Source organism: Podarcis muralis, chromosome 16, assembly GCF_964188315.1.
Source record: "Podarcis muralis chromosome 16, rPodMur119.hap1.1, whole genome shotgun sequence".
Classification (NCBI taxonomy): Eukaryota; Metazoa; Chordata; class Lepidosauria; order Squamata; family Lacertidae; genus Podarcis; species Podarcis muralis.
The window spans coordinates 15,514,678-15,533,073 of NC_135670.1; the positions used below are offsets into that span (position 1 = coordinate 15,514,678).

Genomic DNA, 18,396 nt, shown 5'->3' on the forward strand with positions numbered 1-18,396 from the left:
ATCCAAACAATGGCTGGAGGGGACACAGGCAGAGAGTGCCTTTCTCCTCCCCAGAATACAGAAATAGTAAGGGATACACACACACACACACACACACACACACACACACACACACTCACACACACACGACTTGTGCACCCGTAAGGGGGATGATCCAAGGGAATGGAGCAACTCACCTGTGAAGAAAGGTTTGCAGCACTGGGGACTTTTGCAATAGAAGTTTATAAAATTATGTATGGCACAGATAAATATGTCCCTGCCCCTCTCCTAATGCTAGAAAATTGTGCCCATACAGTGAAGCTGGAAGATTCAGGACAGACAAAAGAAAGTCCTCCTGCACACAGCGCATAGTTAAACTCTGGAACTGTGCCTCTCCATGGGAGGCAGGGATGGCAAACTTAGATGGCTTAAAAAAGAGGATTAGACAGGAGAGGACTTTTGATGGCTCCTAGCCTGTTCTGCCCTGCCTCCACAGTCAGAGGCAGCAATGCTTCTGAAGAGCAGTTGCTGGAAACCACAGGAGGGGAGGGGGCTGTTGCGTTTGAATCTTGTTTCCCACGGGCATCTGGTTGGTCACGGTGAGAACAGGATGCTGGCCCAGATGGACTACTGGCCTCATCCAGCAAGCTCTTAAAAGGCTAAGCCAAGCCACAACTTGGCAAGCATCAGCAAGTGGGGAGCGGGGGAGAGACAGCACCCACTTTGCTGCTCCTTATGTTCTTCTGCCGCTCCTTATGTTCTTCTGCCGTTGCCCCCCTGCTAATCAGAGGAGAGCCCTGGTTTGACTTCAGAGTCCCTGCCAAGCTGGTCGTGGTGGAGCTGGCCTTGCTACCAGCGAGCTGCAAGCAAGGAACATACCTTGGTTCCAGCTTATGGTTTGTTGGGAGTGAAACAAACCACCAACTGAGGTTTGCATGTTGTGCTAAGCCAAACCATGGCTTTAATTTGATTAGCGCACCACAGCAGCTCCAGTAAAGGTGAAAAAGGCACTCCAATCTGTGCTTGTTCATACACACTTCATGCCAACCAGACTGATGGGGAGGAGCAACGTGGCATCAAACCTTTTATCCCCTCTCCCCCTTTATCCAGTGACTCCCCACCCCTGAGAAAACCTGCCAGCGGCACTGTCTTTTTAACTCTTTAATGCATTTTCTTTCTGGCTGAGATTTTGCCATTCCCTGAGAGGGTCCCTCTGCTCCCTGCCAGGGTGCACATCCTGCAGGTTGGCCCTCAAAGGGCACCCGTTTGTCTTGCCAACACCACCACCCCGCTGCTGCTGGCACGATGGTCTCAGGCTTTACTTAGAATATGGCTGAAAGTAGCATAGCTTTTGTAAAAAGTAAACGTTAGGGACTCTTTTAAAAATGTTTCCATCAAGGCTGGAGGGAGGCGGTTCTGGTCCCATTGCTGCTTTTGCAGTGTGGGTGGAGAGGGGTTCAGGTGCATGTGGAGAAGAGAGAGCTGGTGGGGCGGTTGGGGGCAGAGGTGCTGAGGCAGCTGGGCGTGGCCTGCCGCGTTCCCTGAGATGTGGGGTGGGAGAAGTTCTTGCTGCATCCTCATGGAGGTTGACCGACCCCCATTCCAGCCCTGGTCCACCTTCGAAGGCTGAAGTGCTGCGATCCAGGCCGCTTCACAAGGGCTGGCAGTCTCCCGCTGCCTCTGGGCATCTGCCAGGCGGTGCTTTGCCCTTCGAGTCCAGACAGGGAGGCACATTTTTGTGGCCAGAGTCAAAGGAGCCAGAGCCGTCCAAGGCAGGTCTGCAGCCGGGCAGTGATGCCTCCCATCATGTGGAACTGGTGCTTCCTGGGCACGGAGGGAGGCTCTGCGTTTTATCCAAGATCTGCTAGAAGAGGAGAAGGCACGTGTGTGGGGTGTGGGTGTGAAACAGCGGAGTGCGAAAGCCCTGCGTTTATAGGGTGGGCATCCTATTAGCAAGGGCCTGTGTGGGTAGGGAGGGCCTTCACCTACTGCTGTCTGAACATTCGATTCCTGCACTGCAGCGGGGTGAACTAAATGAGCCTTTGTGTCCCTTCCAACTATAATAAATAATAATAATGATAATAATAAAAATAATTTATTATTTATACCCCGCCCATCTGGCTGAGTTTCCCCAGCCACTCTGGGCGGCTCCCAATTAAGTGTTAAAAACAGCACAGCATTAAATATTAAAAACTTCCCTAAACAGGGCTCTGTGGTTCTTGGGAGAAAAGAGGCAAGGATTGGTGCAGAATAGGGATGGGAGAGGGGAATGCAAAAGGGCAGAACAGGAATCGAGGCCTCGGTTTCCTCCTGCCCCTTTTGCACAGGGATGCCTTACCTCTGCCAGCGTGGCACTGCCCACGCCAAAGCTCGGAGCAGCAGCAGAGGAGTCATCAGACATGGAGCTGCCAGACTTGTGCTTTACTGCGGGGACAAGAGGGTGGGCAGCTCAGCTGAGGAATTGGCACCTGCACCCCCCAAAAAAAACCCACTTGCTTGGGTGCCACTGGGCCACAGGAGAGCCCAGCCCCTGTGGCCCTGGATGAGGTCCCCGCCTCCCCTTTGCCATGACCCCTCTTACAGGAGGAGGAGAAGGAAGGACCAGCGGCTCCCGGGGTCCTGCCAGTGCCGCCCGCAGCCGAGGGGCGCCGGGTCTCGGAGAGGCTGCTGCAGCGCATCCGGACTTGAGCCTCTCGCCTCTTCTCTTCCTGGGCCTGGAAACAAAGGCCGTGAAAGGATCATACTTGAGGGAGAAGGGAGGGTGTGTGGGGAGAATAAGCACAAACAGGTCGGAGGACCAAAGGATGCTGGGACCTGGCGTTTTCAACAGAGAAGGACCAGATTTTAGCACTGAAGAATGGTAAAGGTAAAGGGACCCTTGACCATTAGGTCCAGTCGTGTCTGACTCTGGGGTTGCGGCGCTCATCTCGCTTTATTGGCCAAGGGAGCCAGCCTACAGCTTCCAGGTCATGTGGCCAGCATGACTAAGCTGCTTCTGGCGAACCAGAGCAGCACACGGAAACGCCGTTTACCTTCCCGCAGGATTGGTACCTATTTATCTACTTGCACTTTGATGTGCTTTCGGTCGCGGGGATTCGAACCGCCGACCTTCTGATCAGCAAGTCCTAGGCTCTGTGGTTTAACCCACAGCACCACCCGCAGTTTATAAAATTACACCTGGCATGGAGAAAGCAGATAGAGGAGAAATATTTCTCCCTCATAATGCTAAAACTCATGGGCATCTCATGAAACTGAATGTTGGAAGAATCGGGGAAAGAGAAAAGAAAGGACTTCTTCATGAAACAGAGTTAAACTGGAATTTGCTCCCACAGGAGGCAGGGAGGGCCACCATCTTGGATAGCTTTAAAAGAGGGTGGGACAAATTCTTGGAGGGCTATTGACAGCCACTAGCCACAAAGGCGCTGCTCTGCTGCCACAGTTGGAGGCAGCGATGCTTCTCAATAGAAGCCACAGGAGGGAAAAGTTGCTGTTGTGTTTGAATCCTGTTTGCGAGTTTCCCACTGGTTGGCCACAATGAGAACTGGATGCTGGTTTTAGATGAGCCCTCCTTATGCCCTTAAAATCAGAGGCTGCCCTTTTCTCCTCGGACAACCCCTGCAGCAAGGAAGCGTCTTCTGTGTCCGCCGCCACACAACTCACCACATGCAGGTCCTGCAGCTGGTGGTGCTTCTCGCCCGGCCCGACGTGGACCAGGTGGTTGAAGTTGCTGGGGCTGGAGATGAGCTTGGAGCGGAGGGTCGGGTCGCGCATCATCTCCCTGCAAGAGACGAGAACGCTAGCAGGAGGGGGGATGTTGTAGGGCTGGAAAAGGGCAACCCAAACCATCCAGGGGCAGAAGCAGCTCTACTCGGGGAAAGGGCCACAGTTCAATCTCCTGCAGCACCTTCAGGCAGGGCTGGGAAAGACTCCTGCCTTAAAACCTGGAAAACTGCTGCCAGTCAGTGTCAACAGTCCTGGGCTAGATGCACAAATGGCCTGACATGGCATAAGGCGGCTTCCTAACCCAGTTCTTCTTCATGCGCTGCATAGTTAAACTATGGAACTCACTCCCACAGGAGGCAGCAATGTCCACCAACTTGGATTGGCCAGATTCATGGGGGAGGATAAAGGCTATATAAAAAAATAAAAACTTTTCAAATGTCTTAAATTATGGTTGCTCATTTTTCTTACTGATAATTCATTGCCTTATCTCTTTTGTAAATGGCTTTGATGTTGTTGGTTTTTTTTACAATCAAGTGGTGCATAATATACTAGCCGCCATGGCTATCCTCTGCCTCCACAGTTGGAGGCGGTAACATTTCTGAATTCCAATTGGTGGAAACCACAGGAAAGGAGAGTTGCTCTTGGGTTCGGATCCTGCTTGTGGGTTTCCCACTGGGGCATCTTGGCTGGGACAGGATGCTGGACTAGACGGGCTCTTCTGATCTCTTACGCTCATTCCACAACATGGCAATGTTTTTGAAAGAAGCACTTGTGAAAACCCACATGCCAAAAACACTGCGATAATTAAGCTTAAAGCAGCTTTCCGAGACAATATGACAAGCCTGGCATAAAACAAAACCCTTTTAACAGATGAGAAAGAGCCCAAGAGCGTGGACTGTTGGATCTTTCGTTGGGAGTCTTCCACTTTGTTCTCATGTACAGGCCCCACATCCCCGCATGCCAAGGTCCCTGAACCAACTCCACCAACGTTTTGCTCCTTGCTTATTTCACACGCACGCTTCCTTCCAAGCGTCTCCGCCCTGGAGGAAAGGCCCCTTGCAGCCAGCTTTTGAAAACGTCTGCATGTCCTCTTAGCCCCAAACGCAATAGCAACAGTGACAGAGACCCCACCGACAAGAGGGCCACCACATGCCTCACCTCCTCTGGTGTTGCCGCTCTTCCTCAGAGATCCGGAAGGAGAAGCGGCGCTTGTGCCTGGTCCTCACAAGGTGCCGCCGGCTGTTGTCCGTCGGCTGGGGGATTTCAAACTCGTCCTGATCTATACAATAACAACAAGAAGAGAAAGAAAGTAATAAAGGACTATCTGGATTGAACTGGATAGAACTGTCTAATTAAAGCAGTAATATAAGTGATGTTTGGACTCGTTCGGAGTTTTGGACTCGTGCGGAGCTTGATGTATGGGTACCCCCAACAAAATTTAAAATTTGGCTGTATAATTTGGAACTAATGTGATTTGGATAATGTGATGTGATTGGCCTGTTAATAAAAATTATTTTCAAACTCGTCCTGATCTGGAGGCGGTAGGGAGGAGAAATCAGTGGCTTCAAAGTTACAAGGAAGGAGATTCCGACGAAACATCAGGATGAACTTTCTGAGAGTAAGAGCTGTTCGACAGGGGAACGGTCTCCCTCAGGAGGCGGTGGACTCTGGGATGCTTTAGTTGAGATTCCTGCCTTGCAGGGGGTTGACTAGATGACTCTTGGTGTCCCTTCCAATTCTACACTTCTATGGTTCTATGATACTTGGGGTGGTGGTGGTGTCATAATGATGTACATTTTATGCTATGAGGCTCAGTTTGGTCAGAATTGAGCACACACTCCCAGAGTTAACGCTAAATGCAGTACTTCTGGTAAATGTGCCACCATAGCTGCTAGAGGGCCGTGAAAATTTGTGTCCTGGGCTTTTTAGACTCGTCTACCCATGTGCTACTATCTGCAACCAAAGGGGCACATTGGTTGCCAGATGTGAGATATATTGGTATTATTTTCAGTTCTCCCACCCCCACTAAAGGGGATGCCCTGGAAAGTGTGAGGTGATAATTGCTTTCGGTCAATGTCATATAAAAAAGGTAAAGGTACCCCTGCCCGTACAGGCCAGTCTTGACATACTCTAGGGTTGTGCGCCCATCTCACTCAAGAGGCCGGGGGCCAGCGCTGTCCGGAGACACTTCCAGGTCACGTGGCCAGCGTGACATCGCTGCTCTGGCGAGCCAGAGCCGCACACAGAACGCCGTTTACCTTCCCACTAGTAAGCGGTCCCTATTTATCTACTTGCACCCGGGAGTGCTTTCAAACTGCTAGGTTGGCAGGCGCTGGGACCAAACAACGGGAGCGCACCCCGCCACGGGGATTCGAACCACCGACCTTTCGATCGGCAAGCCCTAGGCGCTGAGGCTTTTACCCACAGCGCCACCCGCGTCCCATAATGTCATATAACTTCCCCACTAACACATCAGGACTGAAAAGTTGCCTGGAAGCAACATGAGCCCTGGGCCACCTTGGGGTGTGTGTGTGTCCCTCACCTATTCCCTTGCTCCCCCTCCCCCCACTTACCAGCTGCCTTGTTTCTGAGGTAAGTCAGGTGGACTTTCTCGCTGCCAAAAGTGCAAAGGGAGCCCTCAGGATTCAGTGCTCGTACCTGGGAACCAGAGAAAGGGACACTTTTCTGAAATATGAAATTTCCAGAGAAAAGGTTTTGTTCCAGATGGGGTACTTGCCAACCTTCCCTGGGGCAGAACCCCCTTCCCTGCAGCATGAGAAGGCAATTCTGCAAAGCTTAGGATGATGCTGGCAGCCTCCCCCCCACCGCCGAGACGAAGCCCTCGATCCATCCCAGCACACCCACCCACCAGAGGACCCTGGAGCTCATTAGTTATTCCTGACCAAAACAATCCTGTTTTTAGCATGCAGATGCAAAATAGGTAAGAGGACGGCTGCAACCCTGGGAGTAAGGCCCATGGAACTCAGTGCATCTTACTTTGTAGTAGACATGCATTGGGTCACACTGTTAAGTCGTTTGACTGGCCAGGTCAATTGAGCCAAAGACCATCAATCAATTAAAAACACTTGCAAACAAAACATTCGTTTATCATCGTCATCGTCATCATCACCCGTCTTGCACCCCAAGGACCCAGGGCAGGTTACAATAATTAAAACCCAATATTTAAAACAGTTCAAAACAATGTAAAATCACAGATATGAGTCCTAAAAATATGCATCTCAAGTGTCAAAAGTCAGAGGAAAGGTGTGTCTTCAGCATTCACCGAAAGCTGTATAATGAAGGTACGGAGGGAGGGAGTGCGGAGGGAGTCCCCCAGTTTAGGGGCTGCCACAGAGAAGGCCCTGTCCCAGGCTGCTGCCACCCCAAACCTCTAAGGGTGAAGGACCCCCTCCACCAATCTCAGCCCCTGAGATTGGCTGTAAGGATGTGATAAACAGTTAAATGAAGTCAAGCGATTTGGGGAGTGGGGAGGGTAAACCCTATGGGTGAGGGATTAAGACCAAAAAACCACCCAGAAGAAACCCCCACAAACCTTTTTCAGAGACACCGTCTGAATCCACTCAGCTTTCCTGACGTCAAACACATCGACTGCGTTCTCACTGAATACTGACAGGTATGGAGCGTTGTAACCTGGGAGGGGGCAACAAGGACATGAAGACCAGATTGTTGGGCTGGGGTGCACACCTCCCCTCATTCATCCAGTGCTGCAGTCAGCGCTACAAATATCTGGGCGCTTGGGGTAGGGCAGACACGTATGGACCCACAACCCTCATTCAGCCTGGCATATAAAAGTACCTGCCTCTGGATTTGGGTTCAAGTCTTGCCTGGGTTGATGCACTCTTTATTTAATTTTAAAAACATTAACATTTCCATTGATTTCCTCCCCCCAAGAAAACACATGCTGCACGCCACAGCTAGAGATTAAAAACCCCAGAACCCAACACCACTGCTACACTCTTTATTAGTGGGTGGGACATTGACTGAGTGATGGAGCACCCACTTTACCTGCCAGAGACCCCCAGTGGCATCGCCACTTCCACTGATCAGGTCAGTGGCAGGGGATGGGAAACGCTGGCTAGTTGAGTGGACTATACCGGGATAGATGGACCAATGGCCTGGCTTCTCCACACTTATCTGCCCTTCGCTCTCTCCAGGCACATGCCTTAAAGCTCCATATCCAAGCACCCTTCTTTTTCTGCTTCAGAGCTTTCCTTGCAAAAACCTGCTCTTTAAAGCTCAATCAGAACAACTGCAGTCTGCAGGAAACTCAAAGTGACGTTTGCTCTGAGTGGCTTTTCGTGGTGAAAGCTCCAAGAATGCTCAGACCCAGAGCTTTTTTTTGCTAAAGTTTTTATTATGTTAGTTTACATAATAACCTCCCCTCCCCAACTTCCCACCCCCTTTTCCATGGTGTTTCTGTTTCCCTCTGCTGCACCCCGTCTTCCATCTCTTAAACCTTTACAAAGCTTTTGTAATCTTCAATCCCTTCTGTTGTTCATAGTTCAAATCCTGCTCACGTGTTTATAGGCACGGGGCTTTTAAGAGCAGACCAGTGCCTGGAAAGAGTGGGGCAAAAAGCTAAGGGTGGGTAAGCCCTGATATTCTGTCTATTTTCCAACCACCAGGCCTCCTCCCTCCGCTGCCACCTGGGGGCAGCCATTACTTAGGCTGCCTCAGTGGGAGAGACGAGGAAGTAGCAGACTCAATCCATCTGCTTTGCCAAATGCCCAGCTCCATCAGACACCTCTGACCCGAGCTGTGCCAGCTGGTCATTAGAAGAACAACTTCTTTTATTGGTGCCTGGGTTTGGTTTCCCTTCCTCTTCCCTCCCGGTCCCTTTTCCTTGTGTGTCGTGTCCTTTTAGAACAAAAGCCTCTTGGCAGGGACTATCTTTTTGGCCGCAGAGCAAGGAACATGAGTATAAACCATGAGTATATTTAAATAATCTAGACCCCCCAACCCCAACAAAAAGGGCACACTTACAGCAATTGAGGGGAGGCGCGGGCCACATCAGCTCCTGGGGGCGGCTCCTGCGCCCCTGCCCATCCACGTAGAGGCCAAAGCCACTGAAGCAGAGGATCAGCTCGCTCAGGCTGACCTCCACGGCCTTCAGCGCTTCCATGTGGGTCACGGCGGCTGCCCGGCGGTCCTCGGGGTGGGGCAGGCTCACGGGGGGTCCCTCGTTGAGCAGAGGGTAGAGGGAGAAGCTGGAGGGGCATCCCACGCACAGCCGGTCGCCCAGGATGTCCAAGCACTGAACGTAGCCGGGTGCCTGGATCTCCTTGATGCGCCGGTGGGGGGGCCGCGTGGCCGTCAGCTGGAAGCAGAGGACCTGCCGCTTGCAGGCCACGCAGAGGACGGGGGTGGTCCCGCGGCAGACGAGCCCCACAGCCACCGCCTGGCAGCCCTTGGCCTCCACCACTTTGGTCCCCATGGCCTCCGGGGTCTCCAGCTCCGCCCAGGAGAAGATGCGGAGGCTGTGGTTCTTGCCGCAGAGGACGGAGAGCAACTGGGCCTTGGGAGAGACCAGGAGCAGCTGCACCCGGCGGCAGTCCCCAACCTGAAGCACATCTGGAGTGGGGGGGGATTTGGGGCAGGGAAAGAAGAGGCACAACTCCATTACCAGCTAAGGACGGGAACTGTGAATTTGCAGAGGGAGGGGAGGAAATGGAAGGTGACTGGGGGTGTGGTGTGTGGACACAGGCCAGAAGTGAACAGTAATTCCTCCTCCCCTAAATATGTTTACATCTTACATGGGGGTTTGAATCCAAGGGTTTTGCACAGATGCAAAAACACATTAAAAGGGAAGCTTTTAATGTTTGATGCATTACAGTATTTTGATGTTTTGTTGGAAGCCGCCCAGAATGGCTGGGGAATAAATAGTAAATTATTATTTTTTATTATAATTATAATTATAATTATTATACTCAAGTCTTTGGAACAGTACCACCACATGAGCATCCCAGGGCTCCCAGAAATGGCTCCCAGAGTGGGCCTTGTTTCCTAAGCAAGGCAGAGAACTTAAATCCTATTTTTGCGCCAGGTTTCCTCAGTGCAAAAAGCTTTTGAGCTCTCTGCCTTGCTTAGGAAACAAGGCCGTCTCTGTGCACTGGCTTGGGAGGTCCTTGGCTGCTCTTGCAAGATCTTGTGGGGCTGTCCAAGTTCCTGCAATCCCGCGGGAGCATCCCAGACCTGGAGAGATTCTTGCTCCCCATTAAATTTGCTTGTGTTTAAGTCGTGCGATTTCAACCAGCCTGCCTTTGACTGCACGTGGTTGAAATTGCGCAAGTTAAATGCACATAAGACGCGACCATACTGTATTGGGTTTTTAAAAAAAATTAAGGTGGGGAAAGCCGATAAGATATATAGATCGGTAAAAGGAGAATAGAAAACTGAAACTGTGACTGAGTAAAGTATAGATGACACAAGGTTTGTATCAGAGAGAAATCAGATCAGGAGCCATCAGCAAGCAAAAAATTAACTGGATGAGGGAAGGAGCAGTTTGGTGCAGTTGTAGACTAGGCAAGAGGGATATCAATCTTAATAGGTTAAACAGTCCCCCCCAAAGGATCCTGGGAATTGTGGTTTGTTTCAGAGTGCTGAGAGACCCCTATTCCCCTCACAGTGCTACAGTTTCCAGAGGAGTTTAAAACCTTTAGAGCAGGCTTCCTCAACCTCGGCCCTCCAGATGTTTTTGGCTTACAACTCCCATGATCCCTAGCTAGCAGGACCAGTGGTCAGGGATGATGGGAATTGTAGTCTTGAAACATCTGGAGGGCCAAGGTTGAGGAAGCCTGCTTTAGGCACCCAAAATATTACAGCACTATGTAATTCGAAAGATAAACAATACTAAACCATTTGTCCGGAGGTGAATCAAAAACAGGCCGTCTTCTGTACCCAAAGCAATCCGCTCTCTGTCTGCAAAAGGGAACAGATGACATTAGAAACGCACTTCCTTCTCTCGGTTAGGGACTCAAAAATTCTGCCCTCAGGCAGATCAGGCATCTCATCGATAGGAGAGCTGAGGGCCCTGCCCAAGCCTTGCTCAGCCCCAATGGCTGAAGTTTAGAGTGCTTTGCCTCCAGCACCCTCTCCCTCCCTCCGAAAGCAGGCCTGCCCTCTTCCCTGCGTACCTATGATGGCCGCCGACAGGGCATGGGGAATGAAGGGCAGGGCGTTGTCGTAGGCCTCCTTGAGGATGTAGACGGTGCGGTCGTGGTGATGGTTCTCCCGCAGGATGCGGTGAAGCTCCGCCAGAACCTCCACCCACTTCCTCATCTCCCCTTCGCTGTCAGCCAGGAACAGCATCGAGCTGGTTGTGTGCGGGGAGCTCAGCTGAGAGGCCGTCACCTGAGGATGGAGGCGCAGGTAAGTCGTTCTGGCCCCTGAGGGGCAATCCGAGCCCAGAGGAAACTCCAGGTCATCCAAAGGTTGCCAGGAAGAGGAGGAGGAGGAGAAGCAAAGGGGAGCTGGCCTCAGGGGTACCCAGATGGAGGAATCCTTGCCTTGACTACATGGCTTTCAGGGTCCCCAGCTCCCTGCTAGGACCCAGGTCTCTTCCTCCCCTGCTCTGCATCATGTTGCTAGTTGTATTGAGATTTTTACTTATTCTCTCTAGCTAAATATTGTAATATAAGATAATTAGAAGCTACCTGAAAGTATCAAATAGGCCTAGGATTAGAATAAGAATGTTGTATAGTAATATGGATTTAAGTCAATAAGAAAAGAGATGAAGATAGTAAATTGAAGGAGTAAATAGTAGTAGAAAGATGATTTTGGAGAACAGCTACGAGGTGATACAATGAAATTCAGTTAGGGGGGATTCAAGGAAGTCAGTTAATAATGGAATTTAAAATGAACTTCAGAAGGAATATGTGTTTTTATTTTTATTTTTGTTTTTTGTTTTAGTATTGTAATGTCGTTTCTTTTGTATGTATGTTAAAATCAATAAAAAAATCGATAAAATTAAAAAAGAGATTTTTACGTATTCTGTTTTATAGCGCTGTGGGTTTTTTTTGTTGGGGGGGTCAGTCTGGATGATGGCCTGTGTCCCTTTCGATTCTTGTGGTCCCCAGGGAGGGTTAGTAGGAAATGGAGGCGGTTGCTGAACAAGTCAGGCATCAGCAAGAAAGGAGATTCCGGCTAAACATCTGGGAAAAACTTTCTGACAGCAAGAGCTGTTCGACAGTGGAACGGTTTCCCTCACAAGGTTGTGGACTCTGCTTCCTTGGAGGTTTTAAAGCAGAGGTTGGGAGGTCACCTGTTGTGGATGCTTTAGCTGAGATTCCTGCATTGCAGGGGGTTGGACTAGATGACTCTCAGGGGTCCCTTCCAACTCTACCATTCTGTGATTTTTGATAAGACAGTGGCCTTAAAAGGTAAAGGTGCCCCTGCCCGTACGGGCCAGTCTTGCCAGACTCTAGGGTTGTGCGCTCATCTCACTCTATAGGCCGGGAGCCAGCGCTGTCCGCAGACACTTCCGGGTCACGTGGCCAGCGTGGCAAGCTGCATCTGGCAAGCCAGCGCAGCACACGGAACGCCGTTTACCTTCCCACTGGTAAGCGGTCCCTATTTATCTACTTGCACCTGGGAGTGCTTTCGAACTGCTAGGTGGGCAGGCGCTGGGACCGAGCAACGGGAGCGCACCCCGCCGCGGGGATTCAAACCGCCGACCTGTCGATCGCAAGACAGTGGCCTTAGCTGGCCACTTAAGTGTCCTCATCAGCATCCCAAAAGAATAAGCAGGTTGCAAGAGATGCAGCCAAGTGATGGTGCCCTCCAAGCCTGTGCCTGGGTCTCCTCCACCCACCCAACCCATCTAGCTGCTAGGGAGGAGAGCAACAGCCAGTGCGGTGAATGTGAGCTGAGCTGGAAAAGCAGGCTGGAAGCTGGAGACACAGAGACCTGTTTGCTCTGTGCTGGATCCAAAGCTGCGACTGAGGGAGAAGCAAGATCTGTTGGGGTGTTGATGCTGTGAGCCCCTCCGTCCTATGCTCAGGTTGTAGAGATGTGTAAATAAAGCCATATATCCTAAAGACACCACAATCTCCGCTGACCCTCATTTCAAGGAAACCGAGCCCTGGAACCGCGAAAGTCTCTCACCACTCAGATTGTGGTCGTGCATAATATCACCCACCCTCTTTGTCGTCAGGTAAACTGGGGAGATCATTTCACCAAATTTATTCAGAGGACAGAAAAATTATCTTGGGGTTTCTTAGGGGTGGGCTCCATGTGTTTTGTAGCACAACCTCTTTCTTTTCCCCAAGATTTTGTTTGTTTCTTGCTGCTGCCGCTGCTGCGAGGGTCAGGAGTAGCCATCGTATGGCAGTCCGGCCTCCATTCTGTATCCTCCCCAAGGCCCCGGATCTCATGTTATTCTAAAGGGAACCTCACCAGCCTGCTGCCTTCCAGATATTTTGGACTACAACTCTGATCATCCCTAATGAGCACAACTGTGGTGTTTGGGGCTGATGGGAGTTGTAGTACAGCACATCTGGAGGGTGCCAGGTTAGTAAAGGTTGTGTGAAAGGTAGCTGGGGTGAGGAGATTGGCAGAGAGGAATGGCAACTGCCACAAAAAAATTTGGGGGGGGGGGAGAATATTCGGAAGAGAATGGCCTTTTTTCTCTAGAGTAAAAGAGACACCTCAGAAATTTTCTCTGAAAAATGTCTTCTGAGAAATGGGGGCTCCTCTCTCCATTCCTCTCTCCTTCCTTACCCGGAATATGCAGGGCACGTCTTTGCTGCTGGCATGAATGACGTCTGCTGCCAGGACTGGAGCCACGGAGAACTGTTCATCCCTGTTGCCAAAAGAAAAACAGGAGCCTTAGAGACATCCCTCTCTCCCCTGAGTGGAGGCTGAGGAGGAGCCTTGTGTTATCTGCAGGACCACAACCACAGCAAGCTACCTCAGGGCAGCCATGGGGAACCCAGGGCCCTCCAGATGTTCTTGGACTACAATTCCCATCAGCCTCAACCAACATGGCCAATAGTCAGGTAAGATGGGAGTGCAACAACCTCTGGAGGGCCACGGCTTTCCCATCCTAGTGGATGAGATAATTTTGGCGATGGAGGTGGAATCCCTATTGCTCTCTCTTTCATTTTGGGCTATTTCCCTCACCCAGGTGACAAGGGAGAATTAAGGACTACCTAGGGCTGCCTCTGAAAATGGCAATTCCTGGGTTGAATTCTCCTAAAATTTGCATGGTGTGCTGGCACCAGCTAAGGTGTGTCTCCCCACCACACCCCCAATATCACCTGGCATCCTTGGTTATGACATTTGGCATGTCTAATTCTCCTCAGGGATTAGAGGAATGCCTGCAATTTTTTTTTTATTTCATTAAATGTATATACACTGTTTCTAAGAAAAGCCTTGAAGCAGTTTACAACACAGACAGAGCAATAATATTCTCGGTAAGAAACATTAACAGCAACAATTTCAGACTTTCAAAAAGTTAAATCTCGCATCCACTTTCTAAACATCTTGTCTAAACAGGACTGTTTTTAGCAGGCGCTGAAAATAGCACAATGAGGATGCCTCTCTGACGTCAATCGGCAGGGAGTTCCAAAGAGCAGGTGCTGCCACACCAAAAGATTCAAGTTCTTACAAATGGGGAAGGGGTATAATTATGTGGCACCTGTAGTAGTGGCAGTTCTGCCCATCGAAGCAGAGGGCATTTGGGTGGAAAGCATGGAATTCTCGGCAGGACAACCCTGGCTGCGTATCCTACTGAAAACCAGTGGAATCAAAACAAACAAAAAGAAGCAGAGGGGGGGATGGAACCGTTTGATCTTTCCTTGGGCACCCCTAGAGATAATGGGTAGTTTCCTTCTTCATTTAGGATTCCTGGAAAATACTAAGGCCCTGTCAGACCTCCACCCCACAGCCACCCACAGCGCCACTTCCTGCGCAAGGTGTACCTGCTTACCTCATGTCTGTAACGTGCATGATGCTCACGTCGCATTGTGCTGCCTTCCCCTCTGGCACATCAAACAGGAAGATCTTGAAATCACTGACGATGGCGAAAGCCCTCTGCCAGCCTTTCTTTACCCCGGAAGGCTTGGGCACCTTTTGGGGAGCAAAGGTGGTGCAATCAGAGAACATTATTTCAGCTGCAAGGAGTCCGCCCCATCCCCCTTCCAGCATCGCCTATACCAAGGGTGGCGAATCTTTTTTGACCACCATTGGCCAAATCACTGGGGGCAGCATGCCAGAAGGGTGTGTGACCAAAAGCCTGGTCTGGTCACCCCACAATCTTGCAGAACTCACCCCCAGGCACCCAGCCCCTCCCTCTTCCTAACAAATCAGTTAAGGAAGGTTATTCCCCCTTCCCACTATTCCAATGATCAATTCGATGGTCAGAAGAGGAGCAATTTTCATCCTCAAGGAGGCTGGGCTCCTGCAGTGTCTCCATTTTCCAGCATCCACTTCCATTTTCTCCCACTTTTCAACACTGCAGTCAACGTTGGGCTCTTGGTGTGCATTTGGCAGAATGTGCCCAATCAGATCCCTGAACTGGCGACAGCCACCCTGTCCACATGGACTGCTCCATGCTCTCTCAGACTCGGGGGAGACTCAACCTCTTACCGACAGGAACCCCTCAAATGCCGTCCCTGTTCCACTTGTTGGGTTGACCCCCAAGGTTTTCTGGAGCTGTTCAGGGGGTAGGGGGCAGATGGAGGCCCCTCCAGCACAGGATACGTGGCAGACGAAGTTACAGGCTGGGAAAACGGAGGAGGAAGCGTAAGTAGGCAGCCAACAGGCCCCACTGAGCCACTGCAATGATGTATGAATTTTATGAATTAAAGAAAAAATGAATCAACAGGACCCCACCCCCCACCTTGAACCCTCTCCTATTCTACAGCACCCAGGCTGGGTCACAACTCTTCAGGCAGGGAAGGGGTGTTTCACATCCCTACCTAGAGACCGAACCTGGGGACCTCCCCTGACTTCGACCCCCTTCTCACTCCACCTGACAAGATGCCACTCACCTTCGCAAGTCAAGCCCTGCCGGACCAGCCCCACCAGGAGGGATGTGCAACGCATACACTTGGTGGGTGTGGAGAAGCTGTGGGTTTTGAAGCTGTGTGATTTGGGCTGGGGAAATGGAGCAGAGAAGGGGGCGCAGGAAGGATTAGACATATTATTTAGCTCCAGGCAACTTTCAATCTTTTAAAAAGCACATAGACACAATCATAAAAGTTAAGACATCACCTTCTTAAAAGTGCAGGGACCAGAGCAAACAGGTTTCTTTTGGGATTTTATTCCAAAGATAGATCAGCCTACTGTGGACCCTTGGCTTACATTACCCTTGGGTAACGTAAACTTTGGGTTGTGAAAGTGGCAAACCCGGAAGTATTTTTCTGGGTCTTTACGTGCCGCGCGCATGCGCAGAAGCGGTCCTCCGGTTGCGAATTCCTCGGGATGCGGCCAGACCTCCAGAATTGATCCCGTTTGCAAACGGAGATACCACTGTATTAAAGCTATTCAACTTAACAGACAAAGTGCCCTTCCCTCCCCACTAAGCCCCGTTCTGCTACCATCCAGAGCTCAGTTTGGAAAGGCCTGGGGAGGGAAAAGGGCAGCCCCCTCAGAAGCGGGGTTCAGTCCAGAAACAAGGGAGGGAAATATATTTAGGCCAAGTGTTTGTCACTACCTTCAAGGATCCAGAACTGTTACTGCTCTCTGAAGAACCCGCAATAGATTGGGTGGAAGACATTGAATGTGGCACCTTTGGGGAGAGGGGAGAAGAGGAAACAGTAGGGAGAGATCATCATGCCTCTGTCTTTGAAGGTCTCCTGGCTCATTCAAACCTCCCAACACCCATCTCCTCACCACTGTCAGCACAATGCATAACACTCAAACCTGTGCATAGCCAAGTGGAAGATTCAGGACAGACAAAATACAGTCCTTCTTCACGAAGCACATCGTTAAACTGTGGCACTTACTCCCGCAGGGGTCAGGGATGGCCACCGACTCCTTCATGAATTTGTCTAATCATTTCTTAAAGCCGCCCAAGAAGAAAATGGCAGCCTCGCCACTCCAGAGCTGGCCTGTTTTGGGATGGCCAAAACGGCTACTCACGCTGGACCGCAGGCTCCTCCGCCCCTCGGGGTGCAGCTGGACCTCTTCGGTGGCCTTCCGAGCCTCCTGGGAATCTGGGGCACCACCAAAAACGATAGCATCCTTCTGGCAAAGAGGGTAACACAGGTAGCAGAGCGTTTAACTGGACACAATTCAGATTTTTGCTAACATACAAACCTCCCCAGAAGCCCTAAGGACATAAGAGCAGCTCTGCTGGGCCCGGCCAACGTTCCATCTTGTTCTCCCAGTGGAAAACCAGCTCCTCCTTACGGAATGTAAGACCATCCATGGCTACTAAGCACAACGGCTATACTTGGCCACCACGGTCAGAGGCAGCAAAAGCTTCGGCATGGCCAATTTCTGGGAATCACAAGTGGGGAGAGTTGCTCTTGTGCTTGAATCCTGCTTGCGGGTTTCCCACAGGCATCTACGTATATCTGGCTGGCCACTGTGAGAACAGGATGCTGCAGGATACAGACCTCTTGGACTGATCCAGCAGGCAGGCTCTTCCTGCCTTCTTATGAAGGAGTACAATTCGAATTCCACTTCTCTTCTGAGCCCAGAGATCCTGCCTCTTGGTTTCTCCAACTGACATTATCAGATACAAGTATAGCTCACAACTTATGTGTATTAAACTTGTGTGCATTTTTTAAAAATAAAAAAGGGGGTGGAAAGGGAGCGGGTGTCTGGGGAAAAAAGACTTTGGCAATCCCACCTGCCATTTATTGGTTTTTTCTCATTGGTTTGGGCTTTATGAGCGATCCCCAGAACGTTTATCCCCTGCATAAACTGAGAGTCACCTTTTATACAGAAGACTATATTTGTTTCACAAAAAGACTTACGCTGGCACTTCGGAAGGAGAGGAACGGAATCAGAGGTCCTTGGTGTTTGGTGCCTGTCAGGAGAGAAGAGAAAGGACACACTCTGGGAATAGGCCCTGTTCTTAACCACAGTTGTCACTGGCTGGCACAGGAACCTGAGTCCATCTAGCTCAATACTGTCTACACTGACTGGCAGCAGCGGCTCTCCAGGGTCTCAGGCAGGGAGATGGTGGAGACTGAACCTGCGGCCTCTTGCAGGCAAGGAAGATGCTCTACCCCCCTCCAAGCAAGGGTGTTCCACTAAAAGGGAAGGAAGGTCCCAGCCCTCATGGATCTGAATAACGGCCTGATTTGAACAGAAACATGGCTCCATCTAGCCCAGTGTTGTCTGCACAAAGTGGCAGCAGCATCTCCCACATCTACCTGGAGATGTTGGGGATTGACCCTGGGACCTTCTGCATGCCAAGCAGGTGCTTTGCTGCTGAGCTAAGCCCCTTCCCCATAGAAGCCCCCAGGGTTTGTGGGTATTTTACAATACAACACAAGACACCTGACTCTACGGACTGAATGCAAACATGGCTTGTTCACTGCCCCATCCTCTCCTTCTGAAAACTTCCCCCTTCTTTAGAAGCTGTTGGGGGCCTAGTCCTCATTTAATCCCCCAAACAACAACCCTGTGAGGTAGGTTACGCTAAGAGGCAGTGAGTGAGCTTGCCCAGGGAGATTTGTGGTTGAGCAGGGGGATTTGAACCCAGGTCTCTCCCAGGTT

General features: G+C 50.7%; 1 protein-coding gene across 4 annotated transcripts in view; it reads right to left on the reverse strand.

Moving 5' to 3' along the window:
- Nucleotides 1-203: 203 nt before the first annotated feature.
- CDC42BPG (CDC42 binding protein kinase gamma) overlaps nt 204-18,396 on the reverse strand; it is a 56,803-nt gene continuing 38,610 nt past the window's right edge. Inside the window, exons 21-37 of one of the 4 annotated variants that reach the window (XM_077920059.1) lie at nt 17,649-17,701; nt 16,807-16,908; nt 16,379-16,453; nt 15,714-15,819; nt 15,310-15,443; nt 14,651-14,790; nt 13,441-13,522; nt 10,857-11,073; nt 10,579-10,641; nt 8,707-9,294; nt 7,256-7,353; nt 6,276-6,360; nt 4,861-4,981; nt 3,640-3,757; nt 2,561-2,693; nt 2,318-2,403; nt 204-1,843 (exon numbers count right to left, since the gene is read on the reverse strand). In XM_077920059.1, the coding sequence (XP_077776185.1) occupies nt 1,784-1,843; nt 2,318-2,403; nt 2,561-2,693; nt 3,640-3,757; nt 4,861-4,981; nt 6,276-6,360; nt 7,256-7,353; nt 8,707-9,294; nt 10,579-10,641; nt 10,857-11,073; nt 13,441-13,522; nt 14,651-14,790; nt 15,310-15,443; nt 15,714-15,819; nt 16,379-16,453; nt 16,807-16,908; nt 17,649-17,701 (2,261 nt within the window). In that variant the 3' untranslated portion in view covers nt 204-1,783. The other 3 variants (XM_077920058.1, XM_077920057.1, XM_028710002.2) reach the window with 3 other exon arrangements.